This window comes from Xyrauchen texanus, chromosome 9, assembly GCF_025860055.1.
Source record: "Xyrauchen texanus isolate HMW12.3.18 chromosome 9, RBS_HiC_50CHRs, whole genome shotgun sequence".
NCBI classification, from domain to species: domain Eukaryota; kingdom Metazoa; phylum Chordata; class Actinopteri; order Cypriniformes; family Catostomidae; genus Xyrauchen; species Xyrauchen texanus.
Window position 1 is genome coordinate 19,296,937 of NC_068284.1, and position 18,375 is coordinate 19,315,311.

An 18,375-nucleotide genomic window follows, 5' to 3' on the forward strand; every position below is an offset into this window, starting at 1 on the left:
TTTTAAAATTAAATTATGCATCAAGTTCAAAACTTAAATACTTTTAACTGCTTAGTGATATCTAAATGAGGCTTCTCTAAATGACTGTCATTTCACAGCATCTACTGTAAAATGATATGAAATTAAAGTACTAAAAAAAGGCTGTCTCTTTTCATAAGGGAAAGGATACTCACGTTGCCAAGCAACTAATTGAGAGTGTGATCTACAGAGGTGCAGTGAAGTTTATACACTAACTTCAGATGAGGCAGTTATAGCATATGCAGGACTATGTAACTGCAGATAATATGCAGAGATGTTTGTTCACTTCTGTAGAGTAGTATAGGCAACACTTTATACAGTATTAATTCATGTAAAAACAAACATTACCGAACATTCAAATATATATTAATATATATATATATTAATCAAACTTTAAATATGTTCGGTAATGTTAGTTATTACATTTATATATATATATATATATGCACCTTATTTTGCAAAGTGGAAGAATGCAGCAGCTGCATTTCTGGTGAATGCGTAAAGGTTCCGCTGTTATTGACCACAATATAGATAAATAGAAGGATAATAATACCAGAATTTAGTGATATAAGTTTATAAACTATCACACAACCACAGGAATGAGGAGATGGCAATAAATTCTGCTTTTTAATTTAACGAGATTGTGACAATGCAGTGTTTCATGTCTCTGTTTATATATACCTGCATAACCTCCAATGATGCCTTTATTTGTTTATTTCCAAAGGTGATGTTTCATAAGATATGCTGAATGTGAGATCTGCGTGTCTGTTTACTATACACTACTAAAGAAAGAGAGAATGCTCTCTGATAAGAACGGAGAGTAAAATGCATTTATTAATTTGCCAAGATGAAACAAGATGCCATTTTTGTGCAAAGAAAGTTAAAGCAGCATTTCCCTGTCAACTTTCTGCTCTCTGCTGGTTGTGTAAAATTTGTGGAGGTATGTCAGACAGCGTGGAGGACTGTCCTTTCAGCACCTGATCTCTCATTCATTCTGCCTGTTCTACAGTAATGTACATTAAACAACGGCAAAATGCGATATATGGTAAAACTATATGCGTTCAAAACCAATGTGTTTTATGACATATATTGCCAGCCTGTAATATAATGCAGCATAATGTAGTATTTTCGTATTGCTAAAATAGCTGGAAGTGGCTGAAACCGGAAGTGGAACACATTCAAGGGTGATAATGGTGATGCCCTAGTTTTGCTGAAAAATAAGGTGGATACTGTATATATATATATATATATATATATATATATATATATATATATATATATATATATATATATATATATATACTGTATATACAGTATCTCACAAAAGTGAGTACACCCCTCACATTTTTGTAAATATTTGATTATATCTTTTCATGTGACAACACTGAAGAAATTACACTTTGCTACAATGTAAAGTAGTGAGTGTACAGCTTGTATAACAGTGTAAATTTCACCAGAGCTTCACAGGTTGCCACTGGAGTCCTCTTCCACTCCTCCATGACAACATCACGGAGCTGGTAGATGTTAGAGATCTTGTGCTCCTCCACCTTCCATTTGAGACATGCTTGGCCAGTCCATCACCTTCACCCTCAGCTTCTTTAGCAAGGCAGTGGTTGTCTTGGAGGTGTGTTTTGGATCATTATCATGCTGAAATACTGCCCTGCAGCCCAGTCTCCGAAGGGAGGGAATCATGCTCTGCTTCAGTATGTCACTGTACATGTTGGCATTCATGGTTCCCTCATTGAACTGTAGCTCCCCAGTGCCGGCAGCACTCATGCAGCCCCAGACCATGACACTCCCACCACCATGCTTGACACCATGCTTGTCTTCAGCAAGATGTTTGCAGGCTTTCTTGTGCATCATCTATAGAAGAGGCTTCCTTCTGAGACGACAGCCATGCAGACCAATTTGATGCAGTTTGCGGCATATGGTCTGAGCACTGACAGGCTGACCCCCCACCCCTTCAACCTCTGCAGCAATGCTGGCAGCACTCATATGTCCATTTCCCAAAGACAACCTCTGGATATGACGCTGAGCACGCGCACTCAACTTCTTTGGTCGACCATGGCGAGGCCTGTTCTGAGTGAAACCTGTCCTGTTAAACCGCTGTATGGTCTTGGCCACCATACTGCAGCTCAGTGTCAGGGTCTTGGCAATCTTCTTATTGCCTAGGCCATCTTTATGTAGAGCAACAATTCTTTTTTCAGATCCTCAGAGAGTTCTTTGCCATGAGGTGCCATGTTGAACTTCCAGTAACCAGTTTTAGGGAGTGTGAGAGCGATGACACCAAATTTAACACACCTACTCCCCATTCACACCTGAGACCTTGTAACACTAACGAGTCACATGACACTGGGGAGGGAAAATGGCTAATTTTGCCCAATTTGGACATTTTCACTTAGGGGTGTACTCACTTTTGTTGCCAGCGGTTTTGACACTAATGGCTGTGTGTTGAGTTATTTTGAGGGGACTGCAAATTTACACTGTTATACAAGCTGTACACTCACTACTTTACATTGTAGCAAAGTGTCATTTCTTCAGTGTTGTCACATGAAAAGATATAATCAATTATTTACAAAAATGTGAGGGGTGTACTCACTTTTGTGAGATACTGTATGTACACACACACAGACACAGTACAGTGCAAAAGTCTCAGGCACATAAAATGTTTCACAAAAACAGTTGTCGTAAGATGGTTATTAATATCTTAGGCTTTTGTGTGTCAATAATAAATATACATTTTAGATTCGCAAACATTACTTTTGCAAATTAAAAAGATTAGAATAGAAGAACAGGATGCTCTGCAACAGATGCCATTGCCCCCACAGAACAGAGTCAGTCTGGGATTACATGAAGAGACAGAAGCAAATGAGCCTAAACAGATAGGAGAACTGTGGTGAGCTCTCCAAGAATCACTAGATAGAAAAACTGTGGGTCTGTTTTACATTTACATTTATGCACTTGGCAGACACATTTATCGAAAGCAACTTACAGTACTTATTACAGGGACAATCCTCCCAGAGCAACCTGGAGTTAAGTGCCTTGCTTAAGGACACAATTGTGGTGGCTGTGGGGATCGAACCAGCATCCTTCTGATTACCAGATATGTGCTTTAGACCACTACAAAACCACCACTCTGTTTTAATTTATACATTTATAAGTGCCTGGTTAAATAAAGGTTGAATAAAAAAAACTTGTGTATATAACCTGCACTGGTCTCAGAATATATAATGTGGTTATGTTTGTGTGTTTTTGGTTAAGTTAGTCAATAATATTAAAATATTATTTATATTGTTAAGCCGGTTCACGCAGCCTCCTTTCCCTTTAACCCCCTTACAAAGGGTGTCAGTAATGAGGGTCTTGTTTGATGGTTTGTTTGTTTGTTTGTGGTCATATGTAAAAAAATAAGATGTTGACCTCCTGACTTTGGTTTGTTGGATAAAAGTTTTTCAAAAATGTATATTTTAAAGGTGCAATCTTGGACTAGGACACTGACACCTATCATCATTGATGCAGCATCACTTCAAATCAATAGTTTTCAGATGTCATTGTAGAAATGTTATATTCACAGTCAGCCATGATTAATTTAATCAATGAGTGAAAGTGTCAAATAACAGTACAGTTACTGAGATTAAGCGAGTAGTATTTGACTGGTCAAATGATTCTAACATGGCAGCCCCCATGTGTGGACCCTCTCCTTGTAGAATAAAACAGAATTTATATGGTTACTGATATGGCTGGATTCTTCATTTTAATGTGAGTGCTCATGATTTCCTACATATATTGCAAAATTACAAAACAGTTAAACTTTGTTAATGAGGAAAAAATTACTGAGTGCACCTTTAGAGCAAAATGTTCAATGCTTACCATATAAAATAAATTATATTAAATATATAGTTTCCAAACTACTTATTCCTGAATTTCTTTTTCAAGATAAAGCTTTTAAGGAGTATTTATTTATGTATGTATTGTCTCGGTTACAACACGTAGACATTTTTTACCTAAACACTTGAATAATGTAAACTTTTAACTAGACTCATCATAGCTAATTGTTTTGTGTTAATTTAATTATTAATATATTTCTGAATAACTAAATAGATCCAGACAAAAAATACAAATAATAATATTAATAATAATAATAATAATATATATATATATATATATATATATATATATATATATATATATATATATATATATATATATATATAGTGTTACGTCGTGTAATCAGCATGTACATGATCTGTTAAGCATTATCTAATTTTTGTTAATGATTCATAAAAGTTATCATTGGATTCTTCCCGAATGCGCATTACATCAAATGATTGTGTGAGCATCATCTAATGGACATCTAGGCTGTTTTATATTCAGTCTTTTACAATGCCAAGATTTAAAACCTTTTGTCTTTAATTTAGTCTACAGACATGTTTAAGATTGGCTAATTAGTCTGACCCTTGGCAGAAATGTTGTTAATGATGTAATATCCGCTGAGAGCGCGAGCACAGATCTCTCAGCTTGAGCTCAAACTTTCTGCCCAGAGTCGCTGCGCCCGGAATGGCGATGACAGCGCGCTCTTTCAGTGGCTCTGTCGAGGGACTGAACAGAAGTTAATTCTGAAACATGAGAAAATTAATCTGATTGCAAAAAACAGAGACGGAGGAGGGAGACTCGAGGCAGAATGCGGGCGCTGTTCGTGGTGCTGAAACCGCTGTGTTTCCTCGCGCTGCTCGGCTATAGCCCATCCGCGGTGAGTGCTGCACATAGTCTGTCTTTACTTACTGAAAAAACTTGAAATATCCAACTCGAGTGACTGAATGTGGTATAAATATGAAAGACTGCATTTATATACAAAGTGACATATTAGGGTGTGAGTGTCCTTGTATGACGTCCTCTTATTGCAATATTCGTTCTTTAAAAAATATCAATGACATAGTTATTTCGTCAACATCAAAAGAGAGCAAAGGGAATGGAAATATACTGTAATACAACTAAAGTTCAGTTACAAAAACGAGGATAGATGTGGAAGAAAATAATTCTGGGACACTATCACTAATAGAAGTCACATTTTCCATTTTCTGCAACTTCCTCTGGTTTTCTTCTGGTAGTAGATAATATAATAAGGTAATCTGTTCTATCATAGTGAATAGGTTGCAGAATGGGCTAATGTAGACTACATTACAACATTCAGCATGCAGTCTTATTTTCTGTTGTTGTGTCAAAGGTTGTAAATATGTCCTGTGTCTGTGTATTAAACATTGGTTGTGTATAAACTGTAGGTTTTGTTTTGGTATTTTGATTTTGGTTGTATTCTTAGCTTTTGGTTTGATTTATGAGAAAGTGTTGAAGACGAAATCACTTATCCAGTCCTGATAAACCCAGCTGCAGATCTTATTTGAGGAGCAGGATCCCTCCGCTCATTTCTCATAATGGTGGTGAAATAGCACAAAGAGCCCATCCAACTTGGATATGTTACAATTTGCTGAAATTGCAGTTAGTTGTTAGTTGCAGCAGCATCAGTATGTGTGTTAGAGTGTGTGAAAAAGTCTCTTTTACAGCCTGCCTGTAAAAGGCTAGTCCCCAGAGTCTGCCTTTAATAACCCGCTGAGAGAGTGAGTAAAAAATGAATCTGGATGTTTACAAAACTAATTTTTTATTGCAGACAATCTAGGGAAATTTCAGGAGATAAATGCTGAGAGAGACTTTTTTATGGCGTTTGCAAAGAGGTGTGTTTTCCATAAAACAATTAAAAAATTTTTTTTTGGTCTGCCATGTTTTAGAATTGTGCAGAGGCATGGATAGATCACTCTCTATTGAAGTGTCATTTGATCTCAGTACTGATAAATACATGTTTGAATTATAGTATCTTGTAGGGTCAGGGAAAGACATTAGATACAGATATTTAGAATGTTTATTTGGAAATATAACAGATGGAGGCCATGCTTATAGAAACAAATGGCTTAGATGCAGGCCATTAATTTTAACAAGAATATTGTTTCTGTGGTGAAAGTTTACCAAATGCTCTCTTCTGTCATTGTGTAATAGGTTATGCAATGGACAATAAATAAAGAATAATAAATTCCTTCAATGGCTGCTGAAGTGCTGACAAAAAAAAAAAAAATGGTGTGTGTAAGGCCATTTCAGTTCACACTAAATATTCACAGTTCAGTTTTGGACTTTGAACACATGCTTGAGGCACGAAAGTCTGATTATGTCAAATTATGACCTAGTTTGTCATTAAAATTCATTGCATTAGAAATAAGAATATCATTTAGAATTTGATTTTGTTTGTAAACAAAACAGCTGAGATACATCATGCATGCTTGTGTGTGTATGTGTGTGTGTGTGTGTGTGTCTCTGTGTGTGTGTGTGTGTGTGTGTGTGTGTGTGTGTGTGTGTGTGTGTGTGTGTGTGTGTGTGTGTGTGTGTGTGTGTGAGTGAGTGAACAGACCATCGGGCCAAAGGAAGGTTGGCAGGTGTACAGTTCAGCGCAGGATGCGGATGGTCGCTGCATCTGTACAGTGGTGGCACCAGAACAAAGTTTGTGCTCCAGAGATGCCAGGAGCAGACAGCTCCGGCAGTTACTCGAGAAGGTGTGTAAGGACCATGCTCGCACACACACACACACACACACACACACACACACACACACACACACACACACACACACACACACACACAGTGAATGCACACACAGTGTGAAAGCTGCTTTATATTGAGATCTTGTTGTTTGGATAACAAAAGCTTTCACTGCAGTGAAAGTCTGTCTCAAAGCATTATGCTAGACTGATCTCCATTGTCATCTGTTAAGAATGCCACAGGCTTCTCCGCAGCTGACTGTGGAGGAGCATAATGATATTAATGTAAAAAGGCCTGAAGGTCTGATTCTTCGGACTCCATTTGTTCTTGTGCCTTTTAATGTGCTTGCAAGGCAGCGCTATATTGATATTCCTCAAACATTGTGTTTAGAAGTTTGTTTAAACCAAAAATTAATTGCACACCCAAAAATGTAAATTCTGTCATTATTTAAGTAACTTTTCATTTTCATTTTTATGGTTGGTTTAAACCCCTTACCCAAAGTACTTAACTTTTGCTATTTACTTCAGCCAGAATCATTTTACATTCAGCCTTAGGTGTGCTATCCATTTAAAAAAAAAAAAAAAAAAAGAATAAATTATCTTTTAAGAGATTTATAATTTAAAGTTCCAAAAGAAAATCTTCAATTGATTTCCACGGTCTTCCATGTTCATCATTCAAAATGTAACCAACAGTGGTGACCTAATGAAATTTTTTTGCATACTGCGTTACGATTTATTTTATGGTTTATTTTCTTACATAGATTTCCTTACTAAATTGTGATATTTCTTGTATTCCTTGATATTTTAATATAAAGTGCTGTGAAAAAGTATTTGCCCCATCCTGATTTCTTCTCATACTAAATTTATTCAAAAATCAACAAAATCTAACATAAAACAAAGGCAATCTGAGTAAACAGAAAATACAGTTTTTAAATGATAATGTTATTTATTGAAGCAAAAAAGTTATCCCGTACCTACTGTTATCCAGTATCCAACCAACAATGAAACTGCATTCATAATGGGGTATAGCTGGACTTGACACACCCAGGCCTGATTACTGACAGCTCTGTTTTATCAAATCAACACCTAAATAAAACATTTTCAGTAGCATGAAGTTGGCTAAAAGTTCTCACCCAGTAGCACACTATGCCAAAGTCCAAAGAAATTCCAGAAATGATGAGGAAAACGGTGATTGAAATACATCAGTCTTGAAGGGTTACAAAGCTATTTCAAAGGCTCTGGGACTCCAAAGAACCACAGTGAGAGTCATTATACCGACCTTCCAAATTTCCTCCAAGAGCACTGCAACGACTTATCCAGGAAGTCACAAAAAAGCCAAGGCCAACATCCAAGGATCGGCAGGATTCTCTTGCATTAATAAAGGTCACTGTTCATGACTCCACTATCAGAAAGACGTCCAGTCACCAGACCGTGAGTTGAAGTGCAACTGGATTATGCAGCAGGACACTGATCTAAAGCATAGGAGTAAGTCCACCTCTGAATGGCTCAAAAGAAGCAAGAGTGGCCTAGTCAAAGTCCTGACTTGAACCCGATTGAGATGCTGTGGTAGGACCTTAAATGGGCTGTTCATGTTCGAAAACCCTACAATGTGGCTGAACCGAAGCAGTTCTGCAAAGAAGAGTGGGCCAAAATGCTACCACAGCATTGTGAAAGACTGATCTCCAGTTATCGGAAGTGTTTGCTTGCAGTTGTTGCTACTAAAGGTGTCACAACCAGCTATTAAGTTTAAGAGGGCAGTTAGTTTATCACATGAGTGATAATGGTTAACGGATAATGGAGGTATAGGTGTTGGATAACTTTTTTGCTCCATATCTATATGTGTGTGTGTGTATATATGTACGTATGTATGTTTATATATATATATTTAATTGTTTTAGATCTTAATAAGAGATGTAAAATAAAACAAATGCAACCTGAATAAACACACACACACACACACACACACACACATATACACGTATATATATATATATGTGTGTGCGTGTGTGTGTGTGTGTGTGTGTGTGTGTGTTTATTCAGGTTGCCTTTTTAAGATCTAAAACAATTTAGCATGAAAAATACACAAAAATAGAACTAATCGGGAAGGGGGTAAATACTTTTTCACTGCACTGTATTTCACCATGTGTTTATTTTCTTACACAGCTGATATAAAACAAGACGCACACTGAATGTCTTGCCAAAATCAATGCTAGCTCTAAAACTGCAATTCAGTTACACATAACTTAACCTCCTAAAACTATAACACTATTCTTTTCCTGCCTTGCAAGCACTGATATTATTTCTCTCAAGTAATGCAAATCTAGTCTTCTCTGTTACTGTAAGAGGCCTGTAAAATTGAGTGATAGTTATTGGCCCATGAAATCTCTGTGCTCTTTTTGTTATGTGGATGGTAGTGAATTGTGGAAGGATGTAGTCAAGTTAAATTATACATAGGAAGATTGAAGACTTGTAAGCTTTGACAGTTTGTGGTCTGTCTATGAGATCTATCTGTCTTTGCCTTGCAATGTTAACTGGAATTATGGAAATTTAGAAATCCTCAGAGACATAGTGTCAAGGCTGATTTACACCAGTTAGAAATATCATTTAAATATATCACATCTCCCTTTTGCAGTTCAAAGAATGATTAAAGGAACCTAACTTAATTCTTACTCTCTTAAGATTCAGAACATGTCACAATCAATAGAAGTTCTGAACCTGCGCACCCAAAGGGACTTCCAGTATGTCATGAAAATGGAGAGCCAGATGAAAGGACTCAGATCAAAGTTCAGACAAATTGAGTCAAACCGAAGAACATTATTGACTAAAAACTTTCAGGTGAGCTACCATTAGAATCATGCCTCTGAGAAAATCAATGGCCCTCTCTCAAGTGGAAAGAATGGCTAAAAAAAGGCTGCATTTGTGCCATTACTCAGCAAGAATCAAATGCAGCTTAATAACTTCTCATCTTTACCCTTCTCAGACTTTGAAAATGTCATGTGTAGTTCAACATTCCAGGAAATCGTCTCGGGTTATGACTATAACCCTTGTTCCCTGAGAAAGGAACGAGACACTGCGTCATTGAAAACGACTCTTTGGGGAACGCTCCTTAGCGTGCGCCTCTGAAGTATGAATGAAACTATTCCAATCTTGATTGGTGTTGCGTCATGACGTAACATGTGACGGCATAACCGGATGCATAAAAGTGACGCCAGCACACACACACATTAGCCTAGCGATGAAGCAAGCCGCTCTCAGGCCTTGAGGGGCGTGGCAGGACGACGCAGTGTCTCGTTCCCTTCTCAGGGAACAAGGGTTATAGTCATAACCCGAGACGTTCCCTTCCGAGGGAACTCGCACTGCGTCGTTGAAAACGACTCTTTGGGGAACGAATGCCCACTAGGCCACGCACCGAAAAAAGGCCTGCCCTAGGGTGAAACTGAACTCAGGCACTCAGCTAGGACGAGAGCACACGTGCGCCAGGCGTACTAGGGAGGTGCAGACTATAAAACCTGATGAAAGTGTGTGGGGTAGCCCAACTGGCTGCCTCACAGATCTCCTGGAGGGGTACTCCCGATAAGAGAGCCCTAGAGGACGCCATGCCTCTAGTTGAATGAGCCCTTATGGCCAAATGTGAAGGCAAATTGTGCACCTTGTAGGCCGAGATAATAGCCTGAACAATCCAATTACTAATGGTTTGTTTCGAGGCAGGGAGCCCCTTCCTAGGTGACCCAAAACACACTAACAGTTGGTCCGACCTCCTCCAGGAAGAAGACCACTCGAGGTAAATGCTCAAAGCTCTGACAGGGCAGAGCAAATGGAGCCTCTCTTCTTCTGCCGACACATGAGGTGGAGGATGAAATGCCTGCAGGACCGTAGACCGTGCCGTGTTAGACGGCACCTTAGGCACATAGCCAGGTCTCGGGTGCAAAATGGCTTTAACTCCGCCAGGGGCAAACTCCAAGCAAGCTGGCGTCAGGGCTTGAAGATCACCCACCCTCTTTAGAGAGGTAATAGCTAAGAGAAAAGCCATCTTGAACGTCAGGTCCTTGGGCGAAGCCGACTGAAGGGGTTCGAAGGGGGCCAGGGATAACCCTTCGAGAACCACCGCCAGGTCCCAGGCAGGAACCCTGGACCTGGTTGCTGGTCTCATCCTCCATGTACCATGGAGAAAATGAATTACCAGCTGGTGCCTCCCCAGAGGCCCATCACTCAGTGGTGCATGGAACGCCGAAATGGCAGCCACGTACACCTTAAGTGTGGAAGGGGAGAGACCCGCAGAGAAACGATCTTGAAGAAACTCCAGAACTGAAGCCACCGGGCAGTTAACTGGATCTAATTCATGTTCTCTACACCAAGTGGAGAACACATTCCACTTGAGGCCATATAATCTCCTAGTAGACGGAGCCCTAGAGCTAAGTATGGTTTCAACCACCCCGCTGATAGACCAGCATTTAGGTACTGAACCCCCTCAGGGGCCAGACCCACAGTTTCCACAGCTCTGGACGAGGGTGGAAGACTGTGCCCCCTGCCTGAGACAACAGATCCCTCCTCAGAGGAATCTGCCATGGCGGAGCTATCAGGAGTGAAATTATGTCTGAGAACCATACTCGGGCCGGCCACATCGGGGCAACCAGAAGAAGACTGATGACCTCTTGGCGGACCCTTTCCAGGACTCCGGGAGCAGAGCGATCGGGGAAATGCGTACAGGCGAAGCCTCGGCCAAGCCTGTACCATGGCGTCCAACCCCAGTGGGGCTGGATGTGAGAGGGAGAACCAAAGTGGACAGTGGGGCGTCTCTCGAGGCGCGAATAGATCCACTTCCGATGGTCCAAATTTGTCCCACATCAACTTCACCACCTCTGGATGAAGTCTCCATTCCCCGGGCCTCAGCCCCTGCCTCGACAGGATGTCTGCTCCCTGATTCTGAACCCCCGGAATATATATTGCTCTGATAGACAGTATTTTTCCCTTGGGACCAAAGAATTATCTGATGCGCCAGTCTGCACAGAGGGCGCGATCTGAGTCCTCCTTGTCGGTTCAGATAAGCTACCACTGATGTATTGTCCGAACGTACTAGGACATGGTAACCTTTGATGTCTGGAAGGAAGCTCCTCAGAGCCCTGAACACAGCCAACATCTCTAGACAGTTTATGTGCCAAGAATGATGATGGTCCTGCCACAGACCCCTGGCAAAGCGGCCGTCCATGACCGCGCCCCTGCCAGTGAGGGAGGCGTCTGTCGAAACGGTTTTCCGGCGACATGACGCTCCCAACACTGGCCCTTGGGACAGGAACCAAGGTTTCTTCCATATTAGCAAGGCACCTGCGCGTTACTCTGATTATACGAAATGGATTCCCCTTGGGGGGAAAACCCCTTGGTTTTCAGCCACAACTGGAGGGGCCTCATGTGTAGAAGGCCCAAAGGTACAATGTTGGATGCCGCTGCCATGAGGCCCAGCAGTCTTTGAAATTGCTTTACAGTGATTGCCTGGCCTAGCATTAACCCGGCCACCATCGCCATAAGGGACTCGATACATGCAGGAGACATGCATGCCTGCATCGTAACCGAGTTCCACACAACGCCCAGAAACGTTGTGCACTGGGATGGTTGTAACACACTCTTTTTTGTGTTGAGTCTCAACCCCAAACTTCGAATGTGGCCAAGAACGACATCTCGATGCCGAACCGCCATTTCTCGAGACTGGGCCAGAATGAGCCAGTCGTCGATATAATTCAGTATACGGATGCCCTGAAGTCTCAGTGGAGCAAGAGCTGCATCCATACATTTGGTGAATGTGCGGGGAGATAGTGCTAGGCCAAACGGAAGAACCCGATATTGGTAAGCTTCGCCCCCGAAAGCGAACCTCAGGAACCTCCTGTGACATGGAAGGATGATACATGAAAATAGGCGTCCTTTAGATCTATCCTGACAAACCAGTCCTCGGATCTGATCTGACTCACGATGACAGGAATAGTAAGCATTTTGAACCTGAACCTCCTCAGAGACCGGTTCAAAACTCTGAGATCTAAAATCGGCCTCAACCCCCCATCCTTTTTTGGAACTATAAAGTACTGGCTGTAAAAACCGGACTCCCTGTCTGAATGAGGAACACGTTCTATGGCCTCCTTCAGCAGCAGAGATTGCACTTCTTGTTCCATCACCTGAGCCTGCCCCGGAACCACTGTAGTCTGCACCACCCCAGAGAATTTGGGGGGGCGGTGCCCGAACTGCAGTCTGTACCCTGATTTTATTATATGCAGGACCCATGCAGATATGTTGGGAAGATGAGTCCATGCCTCTACAAAATCTACTAAGGGAACCAGCCTCTCGACCTCCTGAAGCGGGATACCGGCAGGATTTGGTCGATACAGTTCTTGTGACCACAATTGATGTGTGTTTTTTATCTTTTGCTGGAAATTGGTGTGGCCCGAAGCGTCAGAGACGGCGGGAAACCGACACCGATTTCCTGAGGGCTCCGCTGCGAGAACAACCTCGGTTGCTGTACAGCAGGGGGCAGCCCTCCCAGGTTCTACCACCCCGGTTAGGACCTCTTCCCCGAAGCCCTCCTAGCCTTAAGGACGTCCCTCAGGTCGGCCCCCTGGCTGGAGGGCTTCCGCTGGGAGCGTTTCCTCTGTTGCCAAGCTCCTGGAGGAGGGGCTCTAGAGAAAACGCTCTCCTTTTGCTCTGCGCGGTGCGAGGAGCTGACTGAAGGCTGGGGCTGATCTGTTTGCCCCACCCTACTTGATTTAGACTTGGATTTACGGGGGAGAAACTGCTTGAACGCCGCAGATTGTTTCCTCGCCTCCTGAAACCTGTCGACGACCGATGTAATGGCGTCGCCGAACAGGCCAGAGGGCGAGAGCAGGGCATCAAGCAAAAAAGCTCTGTCTTTTTCTTTTATTCCCGACAAATTTAGCCACAGATGCCTCTCCGTGGTCACCATAGCTGCCATAGAGCGGCCAATAGCGCGGCCCGTCTCTTTAGTGGCCCGGAGAGACAGATCTGCGGCTCTGCGCAACTCCGCGATATCTTCGGGATTTGGCCCCTTCCCCTCGTCTAAATCTTTCAGGAGATCGGCCTGGTACGCCTGCAAAATCGCCATTGAGTGCAGGCATGAACCAGCCCGACCTGCCGCCATGTAAGCCCTGCTTATTAATGCAGATGTATCTCTGCAGGGCTTACTAGGCAGCGTCGGGGTTTTAAGGGAAGATGCCGACTCAGGAGAGAGGTAACCGGCTAAAGCCTCCTCCACACCAGGCATCTTCCCATAGCCCATATCCCGTGCCCCTAAAACATAGCTGTAATCAACCACACTGGGGGTGGAGACACGGGACGAATGTGGTTTATCCCACGATCTCGAGATCTCTTTGTGGAGATCGGGAAAAAACGGCAAACCCCGGCGCTGGGGTTGTGACGTGTGCTGCAGGAAACGCTCGTCTAATTTGCTTCCGACGTGCGTTCCCTGCTCATTTTGTGGCCAGCTAATGTTAAGTCTGGCCACAGCACGCGTCACAACCTCAATCAGCTCCTCATAAGCCTGGCCGAAACCCGGTGTGCTTGGCTCACGGTCGTCCACATCAATGCTGAGCATTTCCACTTCCTCGGAAGCAGAGAGCTCGAGCATTGGGACCTGATCGTGGGCAGAAGAAGCCGCGACGCAGGCTTCTGCACCACTCACAGTAGGCTCGGGATCCTCAAACAAAGAATGAGAAAGTGCCGGAGCAGTCTCATTCTCATCTGCAAGATCCCGCTGCGAACCCCACGATCTCAATCGCCGCGCTGCCTCAACAGACACGGGACCAGAACCGTGGGGAACGCGAGCCTGACCGTGCTCATCAAAGCACACCAACAGGGAGCGCAGCACTCTCAGGGGTAGTGCTTCACAGCTTTCACAGGCAGATCCCTCGAGAGCTGCCTGTGCGTGCTGCGCTCCCAAACAGTTCACACACAAATTGTGCGTGTCCCTACCCGTAATAAAACGAGGGCAGGGGTGCACGCACTTCTTGAACTGTTCGGTGGCCATTATTCTTTTAAATAGGACAAACAACACCAAATAAGACAAACAATATACATAGAGCGCTTGCTGAAGAGCGAAAGCTAATGTGTGTGTGTGTGCCGGCGTCACTTTTATGCATCCGGTTATACCGTCACATGTTACGTCATGACGCAACACCAATCAAGATTGGAATAGTTTTATTCATACTTCAGAGGCGCACGCTAAGGAGCGTTCCCCAAAGAGTCGTTTTCAACGACGCAGTGCGAGTTCCCTCGGAAGGGAACTAGCATACCTGTAAAGGTCACGTTCCATTTTAAGGGAGTCAAATAATTCCAAAACCTCCCTTAATCTATACATACAGTCAAGCTGTGCTATGCACTTGCATCTATTTTGTTAATGCAAGTAAATTTCCCTTAATGACTTTTCTACTTAAATGTCTCCCTAATTTCACAGGAGCTGAAGGGGAAGATGGATGAACTACAGCCACTGATTCCAGTGCTAGAGCAGTATAAGACTGATGCCACACTCATTTCCCAGTTCAAAGAGGAGATCAGGAACCTGTCTCTAGTGCTGACTGCTATCCAGGAGGAGATAGGAGCATTTGACTATGAAGAACTGCAGCAGAGAGTTCTTGGCTTAGAGGGAAGACTGAGGAACTGTATGAACAAACTGAGTGAGTTTCAAAATTTAACATAAAACGTAACATGACTTTAACATTGAGGTATGATATGTGTATTTAAACTGAGAAGTCTGGGTTAAAAATGCTCTTGATGTGTTGTAGATGTGTTGACATGATGTGTTGACATGATTATGTAAATTAGTAGTTGACATCAAATATTTTTTGGAAGCTGACCTGCCCCGCATTGAGAATGCTATATACACCATCTACATTAAATTCTGTAATTTTTTACACTCAAATTTAAAAGCTCACCATTCACACATACTGTGGACAAATTATAAAAAATATTGGTCTAATTGTTCAGAACCCCCCAAATAATAAATGACTCCAATTATTCATAAATAATATAAAGTATATGTTTACAATCTTATGATAAGCAGAAAGTTCGTTTTTTTTTTTTTTTTTGTCCTAATTTTGTAGACATGTAATTCTGGTTCTGTTTGCTCTATCTACCACAAAAAGTCGTACTTCATTTCACTAGATGGCAGCAAGTACTAGGAAAAATATATTTTTCTCTATCACCTTCCATCACAAAATGCAAATGTGAATGTGACACTAATGCATTTCAACCCTCACAGATGTGCTTGTCCATAGACATTCAGTGTAATTTTCATTTCATTTACCTCCCCCATTGTTTCATTGAATATCTCGGCCTCTGAGTGGACTACAAATATTTTATTGAGTAGTCGATAATATATATTTCCTGACGATTTGTTTGACATACTTGTCCTGCTGGAACGTATATTTTGTTCTGGACATCAAAGATGTAACATTGGATTATTCACCCAAGCAAGCTCAGAGACAAATAAAAAATTGCTATTTTTTTTTTTAGAAAACTGCCTATGGTAAAAGCAGGTAAAGTTTTTGTCTACTTTGAACTTACAGCAGCAGTTATCTGAGAATAAAAGAAATAAAACAGAAATGTCTTACAGAAATAAAAATGTCACTTTGTGATTCTGTTAAAAAAAATCTTTCAAACTGTGGTATTAGAAATATGGTATAAGTCACAATCCGGAGAATGAGAGATTTCATTTGATTTATGACTTGTATATTTAGGTTCTGTGTGGAAAGATTTTTTATATTAATCTTTTTTCATATTCACATTTCTACTACATTTCTAGGTGGCACTTTGTTTTCATACGGATGTTAACAGCCCTTTTTTTATATAAAAAAAAATGCAAAAGTGATGGTTTTCTATGAATAGTTCAGATTCCAAGCTTTCAAACAATACCCCATATGCCTTACTTATTTTTACAGCGGAAATTAATGTTTAAGTGTAAATTTAGTTTGCAATACTGTGCCCCCTTATGACCCTCTGGCGGATCCATAGAGTTCAAGGGTTTAATTCAGGGTCAACATGGAATATTTGTCTTTTTTTAAATTGTTCTGTCACAACGCAGGACCATTTAAAATGAAGCAGTGTTGGCCAAAAAGTAATAAAAAATTGTGAAACACACTTTCCCTTATACGTTCATATAAAACAAAAAAATGCATTATACGTAAACGACCCAATTATGAAAGAATTTGCATTTTGTGACATTATTTATAATTCTCCATTCTGTCAGCCTGTGGTAAGCTGATGAAAATCACAGGGCCCATCACCGTAAAGACATCAGGAACAAGGTTTGGAGCGTGGATGGCAGACCCTCAGGCTTCACCTAAGAACAACAAGGTAAGACATGGATATGCACATAATGCCACATATATATCATGTATTTGAGGTACCATTCATGATACAAATGCAAAAACAAAAACAAAGAAAGTTATTCATTAAATTTGTGATGATCTGATAAAGGTTTGGTACATGGACAGCTATTCAAACAACAAGATCGTCCGTGAGTACAAATCGATAAGTGACTTTGTTGCTGGGGTTGAGTCAAGAACATACAATCTTCCGTTCCACTGGGCGGGCACTAACCACGTGGTTTACAATGGCTCACTATACTACAACAAGTACCAGAGTAACATTATCGTCAGATACAGCTTTGAAAGTGGCCGGATCACGACACAACGAGCACTCGAGTCTGCTGGCTTCCACAACGTCTACCCCTACACCTGGGGTGGATTTTCCGACATTGACCTGATGGCTGATGAGCTTGGCTTTTGGGCTATATATGCCACCAATCAGAACGCAGGGAACATAGTGATCAGTCAGCTAGATCCTGTGACCATCCAGGTCCTGAACTCTTGGAACACGGAATACTCGAAACGGAATGCAGGTGAGTCCTTCATGATCTGCGGAACTCTATACATCACCAACTCCCATCTGACTGGGGCTAAGGTATACTACTCTTATTCCACCAAAACTTCTACCTATGAGTACATTGACATCCCCATCCATAACCAGTACTTTCATATGTCCATGCTGGATTACAACGCCAGGGATCGTGCACTTTATGGCTGGAACAATGGCCACCAGGTATTGTTCAACGTCACGTTGTTCCACATTATTAAAACTGACGATGAGTCCTGAGGGATGTACGGCAAAGTGAGAGTAGCACGTTCTGGAGAGCTTTGCTGACACTATTCTGTAATTACTGTGGTCCTGCAGTGAAATAATGTGTTTTGTATATTTCAATCTAAAAATGAGTATTATGTGATTAGTTTGAGATTACAGTTCCCCTGACTTTTCTTGAATGTGCAGCATTACTCCCTACTGTTTGTGACTGTTTGCGAGTAATTCAAAGTCAGACTCATGACAAGGACAATACTGAACTTTTTGTGCTCCATTTAAATGTTGTGTGTACAGTTTGGGAAAAGGATGTAGATCTGTAATACTTTTTTCAACAAAGAATGTAACAAAGTTATTGCTTGGAAAAAGAGATACATAAAATCTACATATTATTAGGGATATGTATTGTTGATCCATCAGGCTGCATCTTTTAGTTTTAGCTAGAATTTTTCAAGAAATGTATGATATATCTTTTAATGCTTTTTATTACTTTAATCCAAAGCTTTCAAATTAGTTCACGCTGAAAACATTGCACAGTGTCCAGTGTAGTAATTCAAATAAATAACTGTTACATCAAGTGTTCAAGGTTTGGAGTTGTTGCCTGTAGCTATATCAACCAGCAGTGATGATGATTCAAAATAAACACATTCATACA

General features: G+C 41.4%; 1 protein-coding gene across 1 annotated transcript; it reads left to right on the top strand.

Annotated features, from left to right (window-relative positions):
• The first annotated feature begins 4,696 nt into the window (after positions 1-4,696).
• On the top strand, positions 4,697-17,741 carry LOC127649458 (noelin-3-like). Its single transcript, XM_052134551.1, has 6 exons — positions 4,697-4,765; positions 6,465-6,608; positions 9,273-9,428; positions 15,043-15,262; positions 16,834-16,940; positions 17,064-17,741. The coding sequence occupies exons 1-6, from the start codon at positions 4,697-4,699 to the stop codon at positions 17,739-17,741; spliced, it is 1,374 nt and encodes a 457-aa protein (XP_051990511.1).
• Positions 17,742-18,375: the final 634 nt, after the last annotated feature.